At 42.4% G+C, this 21,348-nt stretch overlaps 1 protein-coding gene across 2 annotated transcripts; it reads right to left on the reverse strand.

Annotated features, from left to right (window-relative positions):
* Positions 1-1,185: 1,185 nt before the first annotated feature.
* On the reverse strand, positions 1,186-18,512 carry mapk6 (mitogen-activated protein kinase 6). 2 transcript variants are annotated; one of them, XM_080425434.1, is made up of 8 exons: positions 18,257-18,512; positions 11,652-12,498; positions 10,866-11,183; positions 5,714-5,858; positions 4,785-4,949; positions 4,255-4,450; positions 3,940-4,057; positions 1,186-3,805 (listed from the first exon to the last, which is right to left on the reverse strand). In XM_080425434.1, the coding sequence occupies exons 2-8, from the start codon at positions 11,886-11,888 to the stop codon at positions 2,627-2,629; spliced, it is 2,358 nt and encodes a 785-aa protein (XP_080281560.1). In that variant the 5' UTR covers positions 11,889-12,498; positions 18,257-18,512; the 3' UTR covers positions 1,186-2,626. The 2 variants fall into 2 exon arrangements, with proteins under 2 accessions (XP_080281560.1, XP_080281559.1); XM_080425433.1 differs by lacking the exon at positions 18,257-18,512 and adding an exon at positions 14,145-14,259.
* Positions 18,513-21,348: the final 2,836 nt, after the last annotated feature.

Genomic DNA, 21,348 nt, shown 5'->3' on the forward strand with positions numbered 1-21,348 from the left:
GTTTACAGTGCACAGCTTTTGTTGCTTCCAGCTGAACATGCCAGCAGGGTTTAATCAAGAACTTAGCAACAGACAACAGCACATAATGGCTGACCTTGTTTCTCTCAGTATTAAGTAGCAGCACCATGCAGTGGAAACCAAAAACTATAGTTTGTTATGTGATATAGCCAATCAGGTCTGACCTCTGTTCCACAACTTGACTCTTCCCCTAAAGCTGTGAGGATGAGCTGCATTGGATAGATAAGCCATTCGATTCACCAACTGGCTGTGAATGTCCCAGACTGGCAATCAATTTGTTTTCAAACATCCTATGCCCATGCAATTAAATCATTAATAATTAATTAGACCATTAATGCATACTGTGAAAGCAATGTCCTCTTACACCAAACACCTAACGTGAGAGATGGCCTGGTTTACCACTTACGGAACCTTCTAAAGTACTTTTTTGCAAATACATTTGTGGACAAGATCCTAATCTTGAGATGAAATCGTGTCATTTATATAAAATGAGCAGCACATGGTTTTAGGATTTCCTCAAAAACATCAAAATATCTGCAACACAGATTTAGAGGACATTGATAAATGCTGGAGGTATTCTGGGCAAGGAAGTCACTGTCAAAGCGAAGAGGCAGTCATCTTCACAAAATCTGTTCCATTAAGTTAGATGGTCAATGTAGCAGCGACTGCATTATTGCATGCATATATATATATATATATATATATATATATATATATATATATATATATATATATATACACACATAAACACAGATCACTTGTGCGGCAGCTACTTTTTTTGTTTTCCTAAACCATGACCGAAACAAATAAACTAACTAACTACTTGGGTGTTGCAAGTAGACAGGCCTGATATACTGCTCACCGGCTACATTTAGCTGGTGATTCAGGGATTGTGTCCCTGTTCCTCAGCACGCACATGTAATTTAGCCTGTCCAGTTGGACATTAAAACTGGGCTGGAGGTTGCAGGACTGCAGTCATCACGTTCCACCTAAGGAGAGGGATCTTATGGCTGTCACTGTATAATACTAAAATGACCTCCCCCATACACACGCACTAAAACGAAACAAACGGAACACCTCCTGCGGGTAAGGCAACAGGTTTAGCCAAAGGCCGTTTGATGTGTCTGGGTCATAAAGTGCACAATGATCCAAGGAAGGAGCCGAGCATACATAACCCTTTGCCGGTAGTTTTATTTGAGATATTCTGTAGAACAGGGGAACCAAATGATTACAAAAACAAATTGGAGAGCCAGCCTTTCAAGGCAAAAACAAATGTCCATAAATGTTCTACATGCTACACCTTAACCTAATTTATCATGCTTGCTTGGAAAAAAAAAAAAAAAAAGTATATATGAATTTAATAAAAAACATACAATTAAAATAAAATTAATGACATACAATATACTTCACCATTAACTTTGTTTTAAATGTACCTTCTCTTGCCTCCATGCATGTGATTTTTACATTTAGATAAAAAATAATTAAGACTTTCAGGTGCTTCTTATAACCATAAAGCAGTTTTTCCACTAAAAAAGAAAATAAATGCACCTATAAATAAAAAAGAATGACAAAATTGATGGAAAATGGAAAGCTTCAACTTCTTCTAGACCGTTAAAACAATGAAGTTTGCACCCTACCATGAACAAATTAACACTTATACACTCCCTACACTCCCAACATAGTGCCAAAATGAAAATGGAAATCTGTCCAACCCCTCATATTTCCAATAATCACATTGAAATAACACATCTTGTTAAAATAAATATCTCACGTCCTAGAAATAAATAATGATTATTGAAACACCTCACTATGTTAAATTCCAAAGTCAGACAGATTAAATTATGTGACCATGTCACTTCATGATATGAGGATGGTTGTGTGCATGCGTGCGTGTGTGTGTGTGTAAAGCACTAGTGCGGCTTCGAGTGTCTCTCGCGGCTGTTACCTTGAGGTAGATAACACATTTACAAAGGTCTACAATAAATGGTTGCTGGCATCATGTGTCAAATAAATTTACAGTATGAAAAGGGTAATTTAGGAAGCTTTCTTTGAATGGAACTAACATAAATAAGTTACAGACTTTTTAAAAAAAGAAAAGAAAAAAAAACAACAGTTTGCCTGTGTGTCCCATCGCAGGAAAGGCTGCAGGTTTCAAAGCAATTACACAGCCTACAGCAATGATATCAGTGACAATGTCTCCTAAATCCCTCCTAGATCACAGCTCAGTGTCTTCGCCCTATCCAGTAAAGCCAAGCCTTACCACCACCCGTCCTATCCGCCCGTCCGTCCAGCCATCAAACCATCCATACCTTTATACCACTTCCTTCTCAATTTGTCTACAGTACATAAAGTGTGTGAATGACATGACATGTCAGTTTAGCGATGGGGGTGCAGACACAAACTCATAATGGCCCGGTGAACAAGGCTCAAAGTGATGACCAACACTGTCATCACCCCTTTAAGTTGGTATACAAAAACAATAAAATAATAAATCATTAAAAAGTAACGTAAATAAAAAGGTATGAAATGATTCAAGTAAAACAATATACTAATATAAAAACAAAAAAGGTAAAAACTGAACAGCCTATATCTTGCACTGCGAGTTGTTTTAATTCAGATGCTTAAAGATGCTGCTGTACGTTTTATGGGCGATCTGCGGGGAACATTTGACAGCAGAGGGGGCAAGGGACGCCTGGAAGGATTTCAAGGGTAAATCATCTGTGCTGTCAAAGCCAGGCAAGGCCAGAGAGTCCAGCTGCATGTTGAACATGATCTCTCCGTCCCTGCTGAGGAAGCCCTCGTCCACCTCGCTCTCTCGCCACCCTTCCGAGGGCTCCGCCTCTGGAGTGGCCGGTGTCTCAGACACAACTTCGTCCTTCCGGCTGAACAGACGGTCCAGGTAGCTGGTGTAATTGCTCTCCTTCAGGAGCTGGTCCTCTTTGCCGGTGTCCCAGCACACTTCATCTATCAAGCAGTCGCTCTCGCAGACTCTCTCCCCGCCACATCTCTCCCCGCCGCAGAAGCTCTCCCATGGGTGAGTGGGCTGGACCACGTCACCTCCTACCACCCCTCCTCCGCCTAGCTGGGCCAGGTTCACCAGGCATTTCGTCTCCTTCTCCTGACTTATGGACTTTGAGCTTGGGCGAGGGGCCTCCAGCTGGGACACTGAGGAGTTGAGCTCGTTGAGGAGGCCCACCTCGCTCAGGAGGGCCACCTCACTCAGGAGGCCCACCTCACCCAGGAGGGCCACTTCACCCAGGAGGGCCACCTCCGGGCAGGGCTCGGCCTGCAGGCTGAGTTTGATGGTGCCGTTGATGAAAGAATCAAAGTCGAAACCTTGCGTCTGTTGGCTCTGGGGCTGCGTCAGGTGTTTCTCCTGTTCCTTGTCCTTCTCCATTAGCCCCTGGGTCTTCTCCATTAGCCCCTGGGTCTTCTCGGCTTCCTGCAAGGCGATCTGAGCCTTCACCAGCCCGTTCTTCTCACACTTGCTCTTCGCCTTGCGGTCAGCCTTCTCTTTGCTCTGTTGCTCTTTCCAGTTGGAGAGGTCGATGATGAGCTTGGGTTCGTAGTAGTGGTTGACCTCGCTGTCTCCCCAGATGAGGTTGTCCAGGTAGGAGGGCGTCTCGGCCTTGTAGTTGCACGTGTGGCTGCACTCCAGGTCACAATACTTGTTCTCGTGGTGGTCCTCCTGCCAGGACTGCTCCAGCGGGAAGCGATGGGAATAGTCAAAGGACGGCTCGTCCATGAACTTCTCCCGCTCGCCGTCAGCGTACTTGCGGGGATCCACCTGTAGGGAGACGCAACAACGTTTAGCCTTTAAATATAATTAGATATGGTCTACAGGACAAGAGAATCCTCTCTGTCCAAGCTAATATGAAGGCTTATGCCAAACGTGGCTTCTGCGTGGTTTAGAACACATACCTGAACCTCCTCTTCATCTGTAACGTCAGAGAGAGCCCGTGGGTCGACCTGGCCCTCCTCTGGATCGTGAAAGCTGTGCAGGTTCCAGTCGGTCTCTGACAGCAGGCTGTCATGGTACCTGAAACAGAAGGGCATTTATTTTTTACTCCACAAACCTTTCCTCCAGTACATGATCTTAACTATGCTGACCATAAAACTACCCAAAGCACAGGAACTGGTTCTCCAAGCATGTGGTACTGTCATTTAGCTCATTCTCAGTGGAAAGGTAGATTCTAATGTATTGCGTTTCCTGTCAGTGAGTGTGCACACGCCTACCTGTCACAGGTGGGGCTGTGGCCGTTGTCCATGAGCAGGATGTCATCCACCTCATCCTCAATGTGGAAAGGGTGCAGAGAGATGGGCTCATCCAGGGGGAACGAGTAGTCAGCCATGTAGGGGTGTGCAAGGGCCTCTTCTGCAGTCAGACGGTCCATGGGGTGAAAAGTCAGGATCTTCTCCAAGAAATCCAGGGCTGGAGAGGGAAAGCATAGAGGGGGCGATGAGTTCAGAGAGAGAGAGAGGCATTACTTTGTATTATGAAGAATGTTAATGACCGTAGCTTTGCCTGAAGCCAACTTATACTTTGTCGCACAGGGAAAATAACTTGAAAATCTGTTTTTGGCATGCAACATCGCCGTGCGACAAATTATAAATTAGTCTTTGGGTGAGAGGAGAGGACATGGAAATGCAACTTCATGTGGGAATACTTCAGCATTTACCACTGGTAATACATTTGCAGTTTTCATGAGGCTGTAATTTCCCATATAAATGGTATATGCCTGATTTGTGTGGATGAAGCCACCTACCAACGGGACAAATGTTAGGTAGCAGCTTGGCCAGTGGTGTGTGCGGCTGGCTCATGTCGTTGCGGATGAACACTGGGATGACGCTGTGCAACTCCTGTCTGTCCTCCTCTCGCAGCACGGGGATGGACTCCAATATCATCTGCATCTGCTCCAACTCATGTGCTCCTGAAAGCAGCAGACAAGCACTGTTATTTCAGTTCTATTAAAATGTAAAACAAAATGCATGCAAATATGAAGCGACTTTTCAGAAAGTCTGCAAAACTAAAAGTGAATTTGTCCACTAATATAATGCAATTATTAGGAGCTGATGAATGGGATGAAGCAATAGGTGGCACTATTTTGCCGGTCAGGTGGGACTCATCTTATTAGACATTAATTAATATTTGACGTCCTTTTGTCCGAAAATTATCTTTACTGCCTGGTTGTGCAGAGAAACGCGTAAAGTCAGTCTGGAAATAGTAGGCATTAGTGGAAACCCCACTAACCTGGCAAACTAAACGCATTTTCTTACTGATACTTTCATTTGAATAAACATGAGTGTAGATCATGGGAGTAGAAAGTAGCGATATGCTCTTTGCTTCGTGTTCACCTCTAGGCAGTTTCAAAACAAGACCAGCTGGGCTGCTTTTGTTAACGCCCATGCCTTTGCTGACAAGTTGTTCTTAGGACGGAAAGGGTGATGCATCATCCTCACTACAGGACCTGCGCCCTATATTCAGCCACCTGTGTTGTTAAGTCACCTGATGCACTTTTTTTTCTCTTGTTGTGTCTATGTTTGTGTCTATGTGTGTCTATGTGTGTCTATGTGTGTCTGTGTGTGTCTGTGTGTGTCTGTGTCTGTGTGTGTGTGTGTGTGTGTGTGAGAGAGAGAGAGACAGGGACGAGTGAGTGAAAGGCAGAGTTGAGCTAGTACAAGAAAAACTACCAACCTGCAAAAAGGGTCTTCCCCGTGAGCATCTCGGCGAAGATGCAGCCAGCCGCCCACATGTCGATGGCTTTGGTGTAGTTGTTGGGAGACAGCAGCAAGCGAGGAGATCTGTACCATTTGGTGACCAGACCCTCAGAGAGGTGGCCCTGTGAACACAAAGACACCAGTTGTTCACAATGTGACCCAAGACATTCAAGGAAGATGTTTGCTACCAATCCTAACACAATTCCAAATGGCAATCAATTAAAAAAAATCTATATGACTTACTAAACGGTTTACATATAAACACTTTTATACGAGAGCCAGTCTATGCCACATGCATATCCTTCATAGAGACCAGTTCTATCAGCAGACGTTCTTTCTGAATGGAGCAAAGAGGCTCAAAGCTACGCCTCCCTCAACGATGGGTCACGGTAATCAGTAGTCACATTCTTATTATGCATCTTCCTGTTTCGCCGCACACAGCTCTGAGGCCCCTGCCATGTGTTCAACTCCATGAACCCCATGCCATCTCCTTCTTGGCAGCATGTGTCTGTGTTGGTCACGTACACAGACCAACCAAGAGACAAAAGCCCAGAGAGAGAGAGATCGAAAGAGTGAGTGAGTGAGGGAGATGAAAGAGGGAGATCAGACACGTGCAGGCCCTGTCAGCAGACTGAGAGGGCAGGATAATCCCCCTCTCTCACACATACACACACAAATCAGTGACACCAATCTGCACTTCTAGGCCACTCCACTGTCAGCAACAATACGTAGCCTGTCTGACTACTTTCAGGGACTGCAGCAACACACAACACAAAGGGGAATGACCTGCGTGTGTGGAGAGGGGGGGGGTCAAATAACACCCTCGTTGGCCTCACTCTCCTGCTGCTCATCCACACAGTGGAGTTTTAAGAGCGGTAAGGCAACCATTTTGGTCGCATAGACAGCTCCAGTTTCAGCCCTAATTTAGTCACCAATACTTTGATGACAGTCTATTCCGGTTCTCACACAATTGAGGGTATCACCACGTCCACGTTTCACTCCCTGGTGTGAGTGAACCCTGTAAATGGTTGAGCCATTTGTCAAGCATCCAACTGATTTCAACATTTTCTTTCCTTCGCTTGTCTTTGAGAGACTGTGTTCCATAAATTAGGTATTTGTATTTTGTCCGAAATAATAAATATATTTATTTGCCATTTTATGTTGCGTCCCTTACCCCCTAGACTATGGGACATAATATAGACCCAGTTTGGCAGGCCGCACCAAGAAGATGAGAAAAAGGGCCCAGAGCAATATAACGTAAAATGTATTCTAAGCAACATACGTAAGCAGTTTGAACATGCTGACTGAAGCTGCTTAGACAGGCTCTGCAACAACAGTCAGCAAATAGCAAGACAAGAAGTCAATGCCGTTCCAGTATATGGCCTATGGAGAAATATAGGGAACCAGCTAAGAGCAGCATTGCAACAGAAATGTAGCAATTGGGTTCTTTTATACAACTTCTTGGAATTCCAAGTCTGCAAACCTTGGCCTCTTTTGCTGTGAGACTTTAATCAGATTAGGACCACCTAACTACTGAGGGATTAATGTCCATCAAGTGAAAACTCCAGCAAGGCTTCCACTTACAAGTGGATCCCATTCTCTCCATGCAGAGACACAAGATCCACACATAAAGATAACATCAGCAACAGTCACTTTAATCACCCAGGCTAAAGCACCTATAGTAAACTGGTCAAATACTCTAAATTGGGTCTAGCTACTAAGTCAACGTGCCTGCCTGTGGCAGTTCTTTAGCCGGGAGTAGAACATTACTGCAGACCAGCTGGGGTTAAGAGTCCATCCACCTCCTCCTATATACATCTCGTTGTATTAAATGACTGAGATCCCCTTGGGTCTATAGCGCTGCTTCAGTCTGTGGTGACTATGAGGATTAAGATGCTGGATTTCCCCACAGAAACCCAGTGGACTTATTTATAAACAGCTTTAATCCACCTACACGCACCAGGCATGACACTATATAGGGAGGGATACAAATAAAACCAATGCCAGTTCCGGAGAATGCTGATCCTGATGCCAGGAATGGAAAGTAGTACGGAATACAAGCTTCTGTCTGACATTGATGTAGCTTTAATTTAAAAGTCTTTTGAACTTGAATGTCAGCCAAGTGTGTGGTATGGATAATTGTGTCATGGGTGCATATGTCATTTGGAGGGTGGTATTGTATGTGCAGAATGCACGTGTGGTGAGGTGACTTGGGCCTCCAACCCGACCCCCACCCCACCTCCTTATAACATTCCACAAAGTTTCCACAGGCAGCCATTTCTACCGAGGTCCCAAGCCGCTGCTTATTATACTTAGCAAAAAGCAGGACCAATATCCCATATCATATCCAAACATCTTTGCCATGTTTACATTAAGTACATCTGCTTCAATTCACTGAAACTTCCAAATCAGGCGATTCTCTGAACTGGTGCTCAAATGCATTCCACTGTGTACATCTAACCGGTTACTTCAAAGAACAATCCAGTACATTAGTTTAATTCCTCCCAAAACGGAAATGAATCCATAGCCAAGAGACAAACTAGAATACATTTTTCATTCAAAATAGATGCTTGCGTTGCCCCAATGAGGCCCATTAGCTTTACTTGGGTGTATAGTTTTGGTCAGGCCGTATTAAAACCAGAAGAAACGCTCACGCACAGCTAACCTCTAGCCTAAATAGATAAACTAAAGCTAGCATTTTCACCCTGATAGGTTTCCAAGTGCAGCTAATCCTACAGTTAAGTAATTCAAGGCTTTCCATCGGTCTCCAACAAGCACAGAGCAAAGGCTCCCACGGCAGGACAAAAAGCTGTCTGGGAAAAGACAGAATAAGGAAGAAAGAAGCTGGACCACTGCACGTGAATTCCTGTCGTTCTTGGTCCTGTGCCACTAAGAAAAAATCTGCCGTGAGTAACCCACAGAAAACAACAGCTCAGGATCAGCACGGTGGGAACACTCTTAAGTATCACATCAACCTTCATAAACACAGGATGAAGCCAAGCAGGATGGAGTACACGGTTATATCCTCAGCAGTGCCAATTATTCATTTGTTACTCCGAGAGTGTACACTTTGAGTTAAATTAACACTCGGGATATTTCTGTATAGCCTAAAAAAGGTGACTTGTCCGCAACTATATTTACATTGACCCAGACAACGTGTTAAAAAGGAACGAATGCTTCATGATCCATATAGATGCAGCGCACGTTTCTGACCCAATGCCAAGGCTAGTTGGCAAAGGGCCCTTCTTTATTTAGACACTATGCTGTTCAAATACCATGCACCCAGCTGCTCTCACACTCTGCAAGAACTGGAAACCGTTCGTGTGAAAGGTATCTTGTCCCCCAGTTTCTCTGTCTTGTGCCGAGCCAGCACAAGAATCGAGTGAACTTTTTTACCTTATACTCTACTGAATGTGTGCGTTTTTGAGTTTATGTGCACAGGTCACTCAGCAGCAGCCCCATTTGGCTCCACATTCCACCCAGCACATCCAGGGAAATGGACCCCCCCCCCCACACACACACACTTATGCTATCGCAGAATGGACTGGAGGGACAGATGATAAAAACAGTCATGCTGTTGAGGGGTGAACCATAAGTCGGTCATGGGTGGTGTTCAAGATCATTTCCCAGTTCCGCCCATGATCCACACTGAACGCCCATGGGCCCCATTTGCATTACGCATACAGCACACAACTAGAATGGCTAGATACACTAAACTATGACATGCACTCACAAACCATTGACAAAAACTGGCAGTCTGCGTATACAGCGGAATAAAGACCCACATGGCAAGACTCAGTGAGTGAACTACAATGTGAGAAAACTCCCACACATCAAAACCCAGAGTACATCAAAACCCAGAGTGTTAGTTGAATTAGTTTAATTTTAAACTGACCTTTAAAATTGTCATTTGTACACTTTCAGAGTTGCACACTACAGCCATGTATTTCTCAACAAAGCTGAACTGTTGCTCTTCCTATAGAAGCCAGTGTGTTTTTCTAAACCTAAGCTATGAGTCACTGGAACATCAAGTCAGTACTTGAAATGTGACCAGATTTGAAAACAGTGGTGGTGGGCTGAGCTGCTATAAAATAATGATTCCAGTAAACTCAAGAAGTGTGTGTGAATAATAGGGTGTTGTGAACTTGTGACAGACTCTAGCTGTACAAGGCAATGCATGAGGCTGTGCCAGTCTGGATGACTCCATCACGTGAGCTCACAGCAGAACTGGCAATGACTAATCTGAGACACGTGTAGGCATCTGACTGCTTCAGTACTCTACGGAGCAAGCAGCTGAAGGAAAAGAACCTTCCCAATGACAATTCACATTCATATAGACCTCACACCACCGTATGGCCTTTGACTGGAATCTCCATATCCCTTTACAAGATGGCATACCGATATAGGGCCATAAACAACATTAACTGGGTACAATTACACAGACGCTGTGGTAACGCCATAGATGGAAACAACAAACTTTGTCATTACCGTTATATTACTATACATCTTGCTGCCATGAGGTAATGACCTAGATTCAATTCTATATTTGGTTCAAACGTAGGCCTACGTCATGATCTCAGACATCTGGGGTTAAGCAGGCCAAGCCTACTTGATAGACAAGCAGCCAAAGCTTCTCAAATAGAAACACCATTCTCTGAAGCGCCTTATGCCTAAACCTTTTTGGCATTCTTTACTATTTTGAAATAGAGAAAATAGCCGATCTACATCGACACAAGCTTGTAGATCGACAAATTGGCCCTAAGTGTTAACAGGATGAAGGTAGCCTCCTGTAAATGGGAACAAAAGTTCCCATGGTTGACTTATCAACAGTTATTTTTTCTCCTGGGAAGGGAAACCGAGGCGTGACTTAGAGGAACCACTTCCCCCTCGTTTACTTCCTGCCATGAAATGGCATCACTCAGGGGAGGACCATGTTACTGGGCAATAACGGAAACATCACATACTATTGGCAAGAAGACACTCATTCAAACAAGGCCAAAGCTATTGTGTCTTTGTGAGATATACAGTGCATTTTAACACAAACAACATCCTATAAACAGAAGTTATAATCTTAAGTTATAAATTAGGACCATGTGACACTGAAGTAGTTGACTAAACATTGTTCTTACCTTGTGAGAGTAGTGTGGGTCCATAATGCGAGCCAGCCCAAAGTCCCCGATCTTTAGCACCAGGTCCTCTGTGTTGACAAACAGGTTGGCAGGCTTGAGGTCACGGTGCAGCACGTTGGCGGAGTGGATGTATTTGAGGCCCCTGAGAAGCTGATACATAAAGAGCCTGGCGTGGCCCTCGGACAAGAGGCTTTTCTCTAGCAGCCGGCAGAGATCCGCCTGCATGTATTCCTGCACAATGTAGACCGAGTTGACCTCTGTCAGGGACACCAAATCCTCCGTTAGCCTGCGACCGCTGGGGCCCAATGTCTCAAACACCTGGAGGACAAAGACACATGGCCCACAGCATCGAAAGACCTGTTGCAGTTTACCATTACGTAAAAACATTACATATTAGTTTTTCTTTACAAAAGGAGTGTTCCGTCATATCTCTTCAGATACTAAAGTTATATTATTTTGCATTACATATCCAGGTCAATACACACACCTGAGTAAGCATATAAACAAGAAACTTAGGGTAGATTTGAACATGTGTATCGCCCAGTAATGTTACAGCAAACGCAATCATTTGATAGGACTCTGCAGTCATGCCAGTAGACACATAGAAACCTCCCGCTTGAGCACACCTTGTTTTGTTGCACAAACAAAAAAAACTGCTTCCTAGGGAAAACATCAAACAAAAACCATGCAAAAGTGGTGCTGAAACCATGTCTGACCCAGACAACAGAAAAGAACCATGGATGTCACTGAAGAATGAGAGAGCAGGCTGTGAGATTTGTATCTTACCCTGACAATGTTGTCGTGGTCGAGGCGCCTGATAATCTTGATTTCTCGGAGGGCATGTTTGACACTCTGGGGGTCTGTTAGGACGATCTTCTTCACGGCAACCCGCTTGTCACAGTCTGTGTCAACTGCCGAGAACACCATTCCATTCCCTCCGTAGCCCAGAGGTTTCATGTCCATGTAGCGAGGGCCCAGGTCAAAGCCATGGATGTTCATCAGTGAGTCAAACTTTTCTGCCATGTTGACTGGCTGTCTTTTATACTGACCAGTACAAATGTTTCCTGGTTGCTTTCTCTTATGTTGGCTCTGGCCTGTGGTCAAATCCAATAATTAACACTGACGTGATTCCCCCAAGTTATTTTATTTTTCGAGAGGCTAACTTAACCAACCCCTGCACTGAAGACTACTAATTTCCCCCTGTCAAAGTAATTTGGAGTCAATGTGTCTTGCCATTTTAAGGGAATACAGTTTTTGAAGTTAAATTACTTCTCAGATCCTTGATGTGGACTTATTTAATAATTTAACGTCCTTATGTGATTAGTGTTGAAAGGACTGCAATGGAATGGTCTTTGCGGCCAATTAAAATGCACTGAATTTGTTTTACTATAAAAAGCATCTAGTTGCATCTTCACAGTGCAGATACATTCAGTGTATGACTGGTCCTGAGCAGCTTCATATTCATGTTCCAATTAGCACTTTATATATCTATTTTTGTCTGTCCACCTTATCTGAAGATCTGCAATTAGTCTAGCCTTAAGTCATCAATGAGTTTCCTCTCCCTCAATGATCGGGTGGCTCAAGCTCGCCACTGTCGCAATCAAAACCATCCTCCATTTTAATTGAGCATAACCTGAAAGACACAAAGACAAAGGCAAATTAAGTCTCTGACGTGGTTTCATACACTTTTCAAAACAAGGAATTACAGACGGGTTCATTCGAGCTGGGCTTCCAAAAAAACACGTCATAGTCTCTCTCAGACAAGACATTACTCTCTCTTTAGTCATCATACACATGGTGAGCAATACATATTGACTCTCTTTTTCCCCCTCTTCAAAGCAGGGTTTACAACTACAGTTGGCTGCACCGTAAAGGAAGTTGATTGAGATTGAGTCATTGATTTTGGGTTCGTCACTTATGGTAACTGGTAAGTGTCACCTCCCCCGCGTAGTTTAAGTCACATAGGACTTACACCAGCCAGGGGTCTTCAACAGGGGGTCCTCAGATTAACTACAGCCAAATCTATGTGTGATGGGGAACATTAGCTGAAAAAAATATAGCAGATCGGCTTAATCTGCAACACGATTTTATACAATATGTAGTGGGGGTCCCTCCCTGCTTCATCCATCTCTCTCTGCTAAGGGGTCCTTGGTCTGAAACACGTTGAAGACTCCTGATTTACACGCTTGTCATATAGGAGATTAGGGAAAAGCATTCATATAATGATTTCCCCCCCCATCCTTTACTGGTGCCGCTCTGTAACATACGACTGATCTAAAAACGTCCATTTGGCGTCTAACCAGGCTTCTCGGTGTCTTGTAGGATTACCTTGAAATGACTCCCTCTATCAGCTGTATTGTTGTTGTGTCTACGAGTCTATCAACTCATTGTACTGTATGTGACAACAATGTTTACAAGCATAAATTAATGAAGGGGATTCAATCTCAATCCTCCCTCCCTCTGTGGTGACAAGAGAGCTCCGTTTGCCTTGAAATGGAGGCACACACACACACCACCCGTCTACACAAACCCTCCGCTTTAACATCCGACCATTGTCACCCAACCATATAGATATGTATGTATTAATATGTTTTATGTAACTCACAGTATATATATATATATGCATTATAGTACATGTCGATTATTAGAACATCCAGAAGGCTTCATACTGAAACCCCGTGAGATCATCGCGAACAAAGGAGCCGTTGTTAGCGCCATGGAGCTAACGCAGTGTTGCCGTGTTTGGCGAGAGAAACAAGCAACTAGGTCTATGAAAACAAGCCCAAAAGAAGCGACAACCATGCTACATGAGCCCTTTAAACCTATTTGAAAATAGCCGATCTACGGCTTGTAGAGCGGCTATTTTAAAAATAATTTGAAACATTTGAAACATTTTAACAACACACATCTTGTATGGGGGTACCTGGCATAAATTATTTTCGATGGGGGTCTGCGGACAAATACATTAATTTGGGTGAGAAAATGTTTGAGAACCACCGTTTTAAACAACACCGCAAGCCCAACATAAGCAACTACGCTTTAGAAACGAGCCTTAAAAAAAACGTAACCACCAATATATACAAGCAACCTTAATACGCGGACATGGCAACCCTGCTAACGCACCAGCGCGGTGTCTGGTCTACGTGGTCGCTGTGCCGTGCCGAGCACAAAGCCTGCCGCTTCCAGTCCGAACCAAAAACCACCAATTACATTCAAATACAGCCATGGTATAATAAATACACACGTATTCGAATCAAAAACGATAAAGGGGTCACTCACGGTTCTCGTCCTACGCATCAAAACGGTTTCATCACACCGAACAATGCGGTTAGAGTGCGCTCCGCTCCGTCTGCCCAGGAGATGTGTACGGTCGCCATTCGGGGCAGGGGAGCTCTAACGTCTGAGAAAGGGAATGCAACTCTCGCGACAGAAAGCGATAGGGGGAGGGGCAGTGACACTGGGGAGGGGTAACCGGAACACTCGCCCCAAAACACATTCGCCCCCCATTTATTCCCCGCGGACCACTCGCCCCCAGCGGTTCTCTTGTATTCTTGTATTCGTTTTACTGAGGTTAAGGCTAGGAATAAGTTTAGGGTTAGGCATAGTGTTACTGAGGTTACGTTTAGAAATAAGGTTTAGGCACCGTTTAGGAATACCAGGCGGAAACCGTTCCGAGCTCGCCGGAATGGGCCCGAGGCGAGCGTGTTTTGGGGCGAGCGTTCTTGTATTCGAGGGAGGGGGGGGAACTTGCGGTGTTTGCGTCAAAGCCAAGAAGCCCCAAGATCTACAAGCTCACGACGCTTCGCATCCGTGATGCGTTGTGAGCTTGCAGATCTGTTGATCTGCTGTTTCTTTAGGCAAGGCGGTGAAATCGATTCGAAAAGGAGACAGACGTCAGACAGGCGGGAGGCGGCAGATTCAAAAAGAGTTACGAGTTACGCCCTCCCTCCTATGAAAGATACTTTAACACTTCTAAACACTCACACGACAGCATGATTGCTTGCGGCTTGCCTTTAACGTGATATACAACATTATCAACACACTTGTCTTTACAACAACATTGAATTGCTCCAAGTTTAACCGGAAATAAATGTGGAACCAAGCTGTTCCCTAGCAACTGACGAGGTCTAATATTAAAATAATATAATTAGCATGCTTGTCAGCCCCCCCCCAACACACACACACACAAGCTGTAGCATGCAATCACAACACTAATTGATTGATCGATTGTTGCAATCACAACACTAATGAAATAATGCCAACAAACAATAATAGCATGTCATAATCCATTGCAGAATATGCTTCAGCTATTTCTAGTAATTTGAAAAGCATGCAAAGAAGCAAAAGAGCAAAATGAAATTTTTTTCTGCAGGTGTTGCTATTACAAGTTGGTCTTACCTGAAGGACACACAATAGGTTTTTTTTTTTTTTTTTATCTTCTTTCCTATTCTCTGGTGTTTATTTTAAGTTGTCTTGTAGCACAGACCGTTTCACAGACAACCTAAACATTCTAAATATTTATATATGTGTCGCAGTGTTTGAATAAACTATGAGTAGCTGTTCCTTTGCACTGACAAGGCTGACTAGCCCCATACATTCACGGCACCACGCACGGTGTCGACCAGTCAATTTTAGAACATCAGACGGTTTAATCTCTTGACAATTAAGGCTCGCATCTCCCGATGTCCATAGCCTATGTTGTTGTTATTGATGACGTTTCTCTAGACGGCTTCTTCTTGCCCACGGGCTGGTTGGTTTATAAGTTGTCGTTTAAAAATGCACACTATCTATGACCATTATGACCGTTAAAAACCGTTAGTGAGAAAAATCCCTCTTATGTCCTTATTCGTGCGTTTGCGGATTTTGAAAAGACCATCTGTCATCGAGATGCGCAGTTTTTCCTCTTTCAGTTATCTATCATTAGATGGTGCACGACTAGACGTTTTTCCCTCAATTGAAATATCTAAATCCTTCAAAACAGCGGATATGTACTTAGATGATCTGGCTCGATCAAAGAGCTCTGCCTTGCCCTGTTTATATCGTCCTCCCAGTGGATGATGATGTGAATGAATGGTGTTTGCAGAAGCAGCCGCAGTAGAGCCCTATAGTCTACATCAGCATCATCCGCAGACCATGTGAGCGCCCATGTGCCCGAGAATGCAGTAGTACATGATGGGTACTGGGTCCTCTGATAGGATGAGGAGAGGAGAGGACCACTGTGTCACTAAGTACATGTACTCAAGTACCGTACTTAAGTACAGTTTTGAGATATGTTTTACTTTACTGGAGTATTTCCAGTTTTCAATACTTTTACTTATACTCCACTGCATCTCAGAGGCAAATATTGTAGCCTACTTTTACTCCACTACAATGATTACATTTACTTTTGGTACTTTAAGTACATTTTGCTATAGGCCTACCAATACGTTTGTAATTTTACTCAAGGAAATTTTGAATTCTGGAGTTTTACCTGTGAGTATATCTAAATTGCAGTATTGATACTTTTACTTAAGTAAAAAATGTGAGTACTTTTTTCACCACTGTTACTGGGTCCTCTGATAGGATGAGGACTGCAGGCTACTGTACATCTCCACGACTGAGTGACTACCCCGAGTCGGTAGAGAGTGACATTGACATTGCTACTCTGTTCAGTCAGTGGTCCAATCTTTTAAACTAGAAAGATATCTCATGGTTGGTGCTATTGGCAGTGAATGCGATTCATTAAACCATATGAATCTATTCAATAAGAGTTTGTCTTTTCTTTATATAAAAGATATAAAGAAAATAGAAAAAAAAGCAGGAAAAAAAACAGTTGATAAAAACGGGTTCCATTTCCTGTTAAAGCGGTCTATTTTGATCTGTTATGTTATGATTATTACACCTGGCTGGCTGAGAGGGTGACTTGTGGAACATAATCTACAAAGTGTCAGCTGACAATATAAAGGCTTATTAAAAAGGTTTGAACTTGACTGTGTTTGGATGACATCCTAACCTCATTACTCTTTGTCCTCTTATGTGCATGAATGAATATGGGTCAAATGAGGTAACCTTATATATTTTTACCGATCAGAGAAAAGATAATAGGCTATACTCTCTGTGTGAGAATGGCCCACTGCTGACAAAATAGTGTCTGGCTGTCATGCTTACCTAAGTGTCAGGCTATAGGTGCAGTGTGTCATAACTACAACGGTGCAGTGTGTCATAACTGAAACTCAAGAAACTATACGGTCCCAGACCCACCTGGTCTGTTTGATCGACATGTCTGGCCCATGTACGTCAAACACAAGAACAAGATATGTGTATATCTCTGGCTTCAAAGAATGATATGCCAGTGTTGGCAGAAGTGTAAACTGTACCACTGTAGCTTTGTTGTATGTCACAAAAATAAACACAGAATAGAGGTAGTGTATACCATTTGCTAATACTTCTTGTCATATCTGCTTTAGAAATATGTAATCAAAATAGTTGTCTACTCTTTTACAGGATACTTGATTTATCTTATCTTCTTATCGTCTGAGGGTTAGGGTTATTTTGACCAATTGGAAAAGAAAGATGAAAGGTCTTATCTATATCCAGTCCACTATAATATTAGTATTTGGTCTCAAAAGACTTACTTACTTACGTACTTAAGCCCTTTGCTCCTCTAGGGTGCATATAGGCCGTCATCTCAAAAGACAGGGTAAAATATTCTATTATTTACGTGGAATATTTCTTTGCCAATATTAGTCTAGTTTTACATTTACTGGTTTAAATCATAATATGATTTAACAACTTTTGCCGTCTTAGAAAGTCCTTGCTTAAATTATAGGCAAGAAAAAGACGGCAAAACTGGTCTTGACTCTATAACTAAACTGAAGTAAAATTAGCTTTTACTGGAGAATCTAAGATGACTCCTGTATCAGTGTTATGTGGTGAGACATCTGTGTTCCTTAAGCCTGAAGTGTGGTGAGTACTGTACACTATGTTTACCTGTCTCTGTCTGCTGATGAATCATACAACACACACACACACACACACACACACACACACACACACACACACACACACACACACACACACACACACACACACACACACACACACACACACACACACACACACACACACACACACACACACACACACACACACATCATGTCACAGAGCTACAGTATTAAATCATAACATTCTGCATTGCTATCTCATTATAGCAACAAAAACAATTCCATCCACTCTTTTACACCTGTAATTGTTTGATGTGACAATAAAGATGATTCTGATCCTGAGCTACAAGTGGTTTCCCATTCATCTCAATAGATGTTTGCCTGTTGATACTTTTATACACAGTTAGAACCCTTATTCACTCTGTAGTTATGCAAGGCCAGCAAAGATAGCTTCTTGGCATTTCTTACCATGGTTGGAATCCTCCAGAGGCGTACAGAAAAACATTGTGCAGCAGTTGTTAGTCCATAAAGTGAATATACATCCAACACTGCTATAACCCCACGACCAGGGGAGGAGCAGAGGTTTGGTGCGGCTCACCAGTCCAGTCCAGTATGAGAGGTAGCCGTATATCTTGCACAGAATAGTATCCTCCTGTATATGTGTATGTACAGTATGTATATTATGTGAGACTGGTGTGTGTATTCTCAGAGCCTTGGTGATGTGTTATCCTACTCCATGTGCCTCTGGTTGTGAGGTGGAGCTCCATGGAGAGTTAATATAGGCCCAGTCAGAGAGGGGAGGAGACAGCTCTGTGTATGGCCTGGCCTGCCTGTCAGTGTGTCAGACCATTGCAGTCCACTGTCAACACCTCTCCCTCTCGAATGTCTGTTTCTTTCCCCCCCCCTCTCATTCTCTCTCTCTCCCTATCTAAAATGTTATTATTCTGCATCCATGTCACTTTGGTTTGCTAAGAGATAGTTTATGATATAGTCAATTATGGTGCCAGCTCTCTGGCGTGGATGAATGTATGGGTTTATATGTTGTTCATGGGTCCATGTATGCTTTTGTGTCTGTAGAAATAAGGCTTTGATACGTGAGTTCAACTTACATGGTTTTACACTTGACAAGTGATCTCCTGTGATTTGTTTTCAGCGGTGCAGCGAATAATTCTCAGCCTTGTGTAATTCTTGTGTATATGTTATTGGGCCTCATGCAGGAACCATGAAGCAATGAAAGAACACATTTCCTCTTATTTTCCATGATTATTTCGTATTTTATTAGTAGCCATTGATTTCCGGGATTCACCAATGATATCTCATTTTTGTTCTTCTCTTGTGTAAAGTAGGTCGGAGGTCTTACGTACTTACTTACTTACTTATGTAAGAGAACCTTTTTCAAGTAGTCAAGAGCACTCTTACCAGGATAAGAAAGAAACTTTCTTAACGTTTGTCCAATGCAAGGAAAGTTACGTTTTAAAGTTGTGGAAAATAAAAAAACATGAATATCATTTTGATTATTTCATTTTAGAGTAATTGTAATAATTAGATTATTACTTTTGTGGGCTAAAGAAATACTATTGGTACATTGAACCCCCAAAAAACTATACAATCCTGATATTGCGTTTGTTCAGCTTCTTTTACTGTATGTCCCTACGTGTCCGTGCCATTTACTGCATGACAAATAATAATGTTTTGCCATTGCCAGGTTTTAGATTTTCCTATAATGTCAGTACTGGAAAATCCCACCAACTTCAATGTATTGCCACATCACAAGTTTACACCAGGTATAAAAGAGTCTGTGGAATTATATTGTGCAAGCTTCCCCATGCATACTTTTCAGGTACTTTTAAAATGGCAAGAATCAGAGTGAAATATCAAATATCAAAACAAACATGTTTACTTGTTTAAGGTTATTTAAAAGTGCTACAGTAAAGTTCTTCTTATTGCCTTTTTTGTCATGATCTCTCAATTTCTTGAAAAATTACCAATATTTAGTGTTTAGGGGCGTTTACCAATGCTAATAACAAACAATCAGCTATAGGCCTACCCCTAGTGGGATTCATCATTCAGCACATGTGGGTAAGAGCAGATTGATTTGGATGTTAAGAAAGTTTGGTGCATCTGGAGAAAATATAAAAATATAAGAAAACTGTAAGAGAATGTTACTACATGAGGCCCATGTTACATAGGTGTGTTGTGGGCCCCATGGTAGTCAGTTCCTCTATTCCCTCTACTTATGGTGCCCTTGTATGTTTTAATTCAATTCAAGGCTTAATGTTTGTAGCCCTTAATTGAGTAATTATAAACACACAAGATAAAACTTTCCTTGGTCGAAAAAGAAAAGGAAGAAACCTCAGAAAGGATCAGGGTGGACAGACATTTTAGAGATGTTTTTTTACATGCGTTTTTCTGAGGCCCGAGACCAACCCAACAATCATCAGTTGTGTGAGAGAGAGTGTGTGTGTGTGCATTTATGTATGCTACAGTGTGGGAATGTGTGCTTAGAAATTCCTTGCTTAAATTACAGGCTTTTGATATTTTCAATTTAATTAAATACTTTTATTGTCCCAAAAGTGAAATTGTTAATTAAATGTAAACATACACCGTAAACACTTAACATGACAGCCATAACAAACACGAGATAAAGTCATCTAAACATATTAGATAACAATCAAAAGGAATATGCTTGTTGCGTGTTCAGCAAATGAATGGTGCTGGGGATGAAGGAATTTCTGGTTCTATTAAACCATTAAAACCGGGAGGGCATCATTTTAAGGTGTCATTTTAGATTTTAACCACTTTAACCATTATTTTATACTTTGGCTATTCAAAAATAGCAGCTATATATAAGCTCATTTGTTGATAAATCATGAAATATTGTGCAAATCTTTAAATATACATATTTCTTTACAATGTTTTAAACTAAAATCTTTGCTTCTGGGGGTCCCTGGAACAACATATTTTGAGATGGGGTCGGCGGCCAAATACATAATTTTGGGTGGTCCTTGACATGAAAAAGTTTGAGCACCACTGATATAGAAACATAAACTTTTCAGAAAAGTTTTTGCACTTAGAAGACATTTGTAGATTCGGCCTCAGCTCTTGAAGAGTTAAACAACACCCAGATGGAAATGACAGTGTAAAGGTGTGGTCAAGGCATTCCATAATGGTGTCGGCCCTTTGAACCGCTTGTTTGCAAAATATGTCTTTCAACTGTTTGTCGTCCACCAGTATGTGCAGCTGTGCAGTGCATGTTATCACACCATGTGTGCAAGGAAATCTAGTGTAAATATTTTGTGAAAGTACCAATAATCATCCCTACAATTATAGTCACAATATCAATATTGAGGTATTTGGGCAAAGAGTTATGATTTTGTCCATATCGCCCAGCCTTAAGTTACACATTATTGCCCTTTCTATGAGTGAATGTGGCACTAACCTTAATGGGGGCAGCAGTAGGATGTCCAAATAATCAAATAACTAACATAAGTTAACATAAGCAGATCTGTGAAGATGACATGGAGGCATTATGTAAAATTCTGTCCCACTGGACGCAAGGA

The sequence above is a fragment of the Gymnoscopelus braueri genome (assembly GCF_963280865.1).
Source record: "Gymnoscopelus braueri genome assembly, chromosome: 1".
Classification (NCBI taxonomy): Eukaryota; Metazoa; Chordata; class Actinopteri; order Myctophiformes; family Myctophidae; genus Gymnoscopelus; species Gymnoscopelus braueri.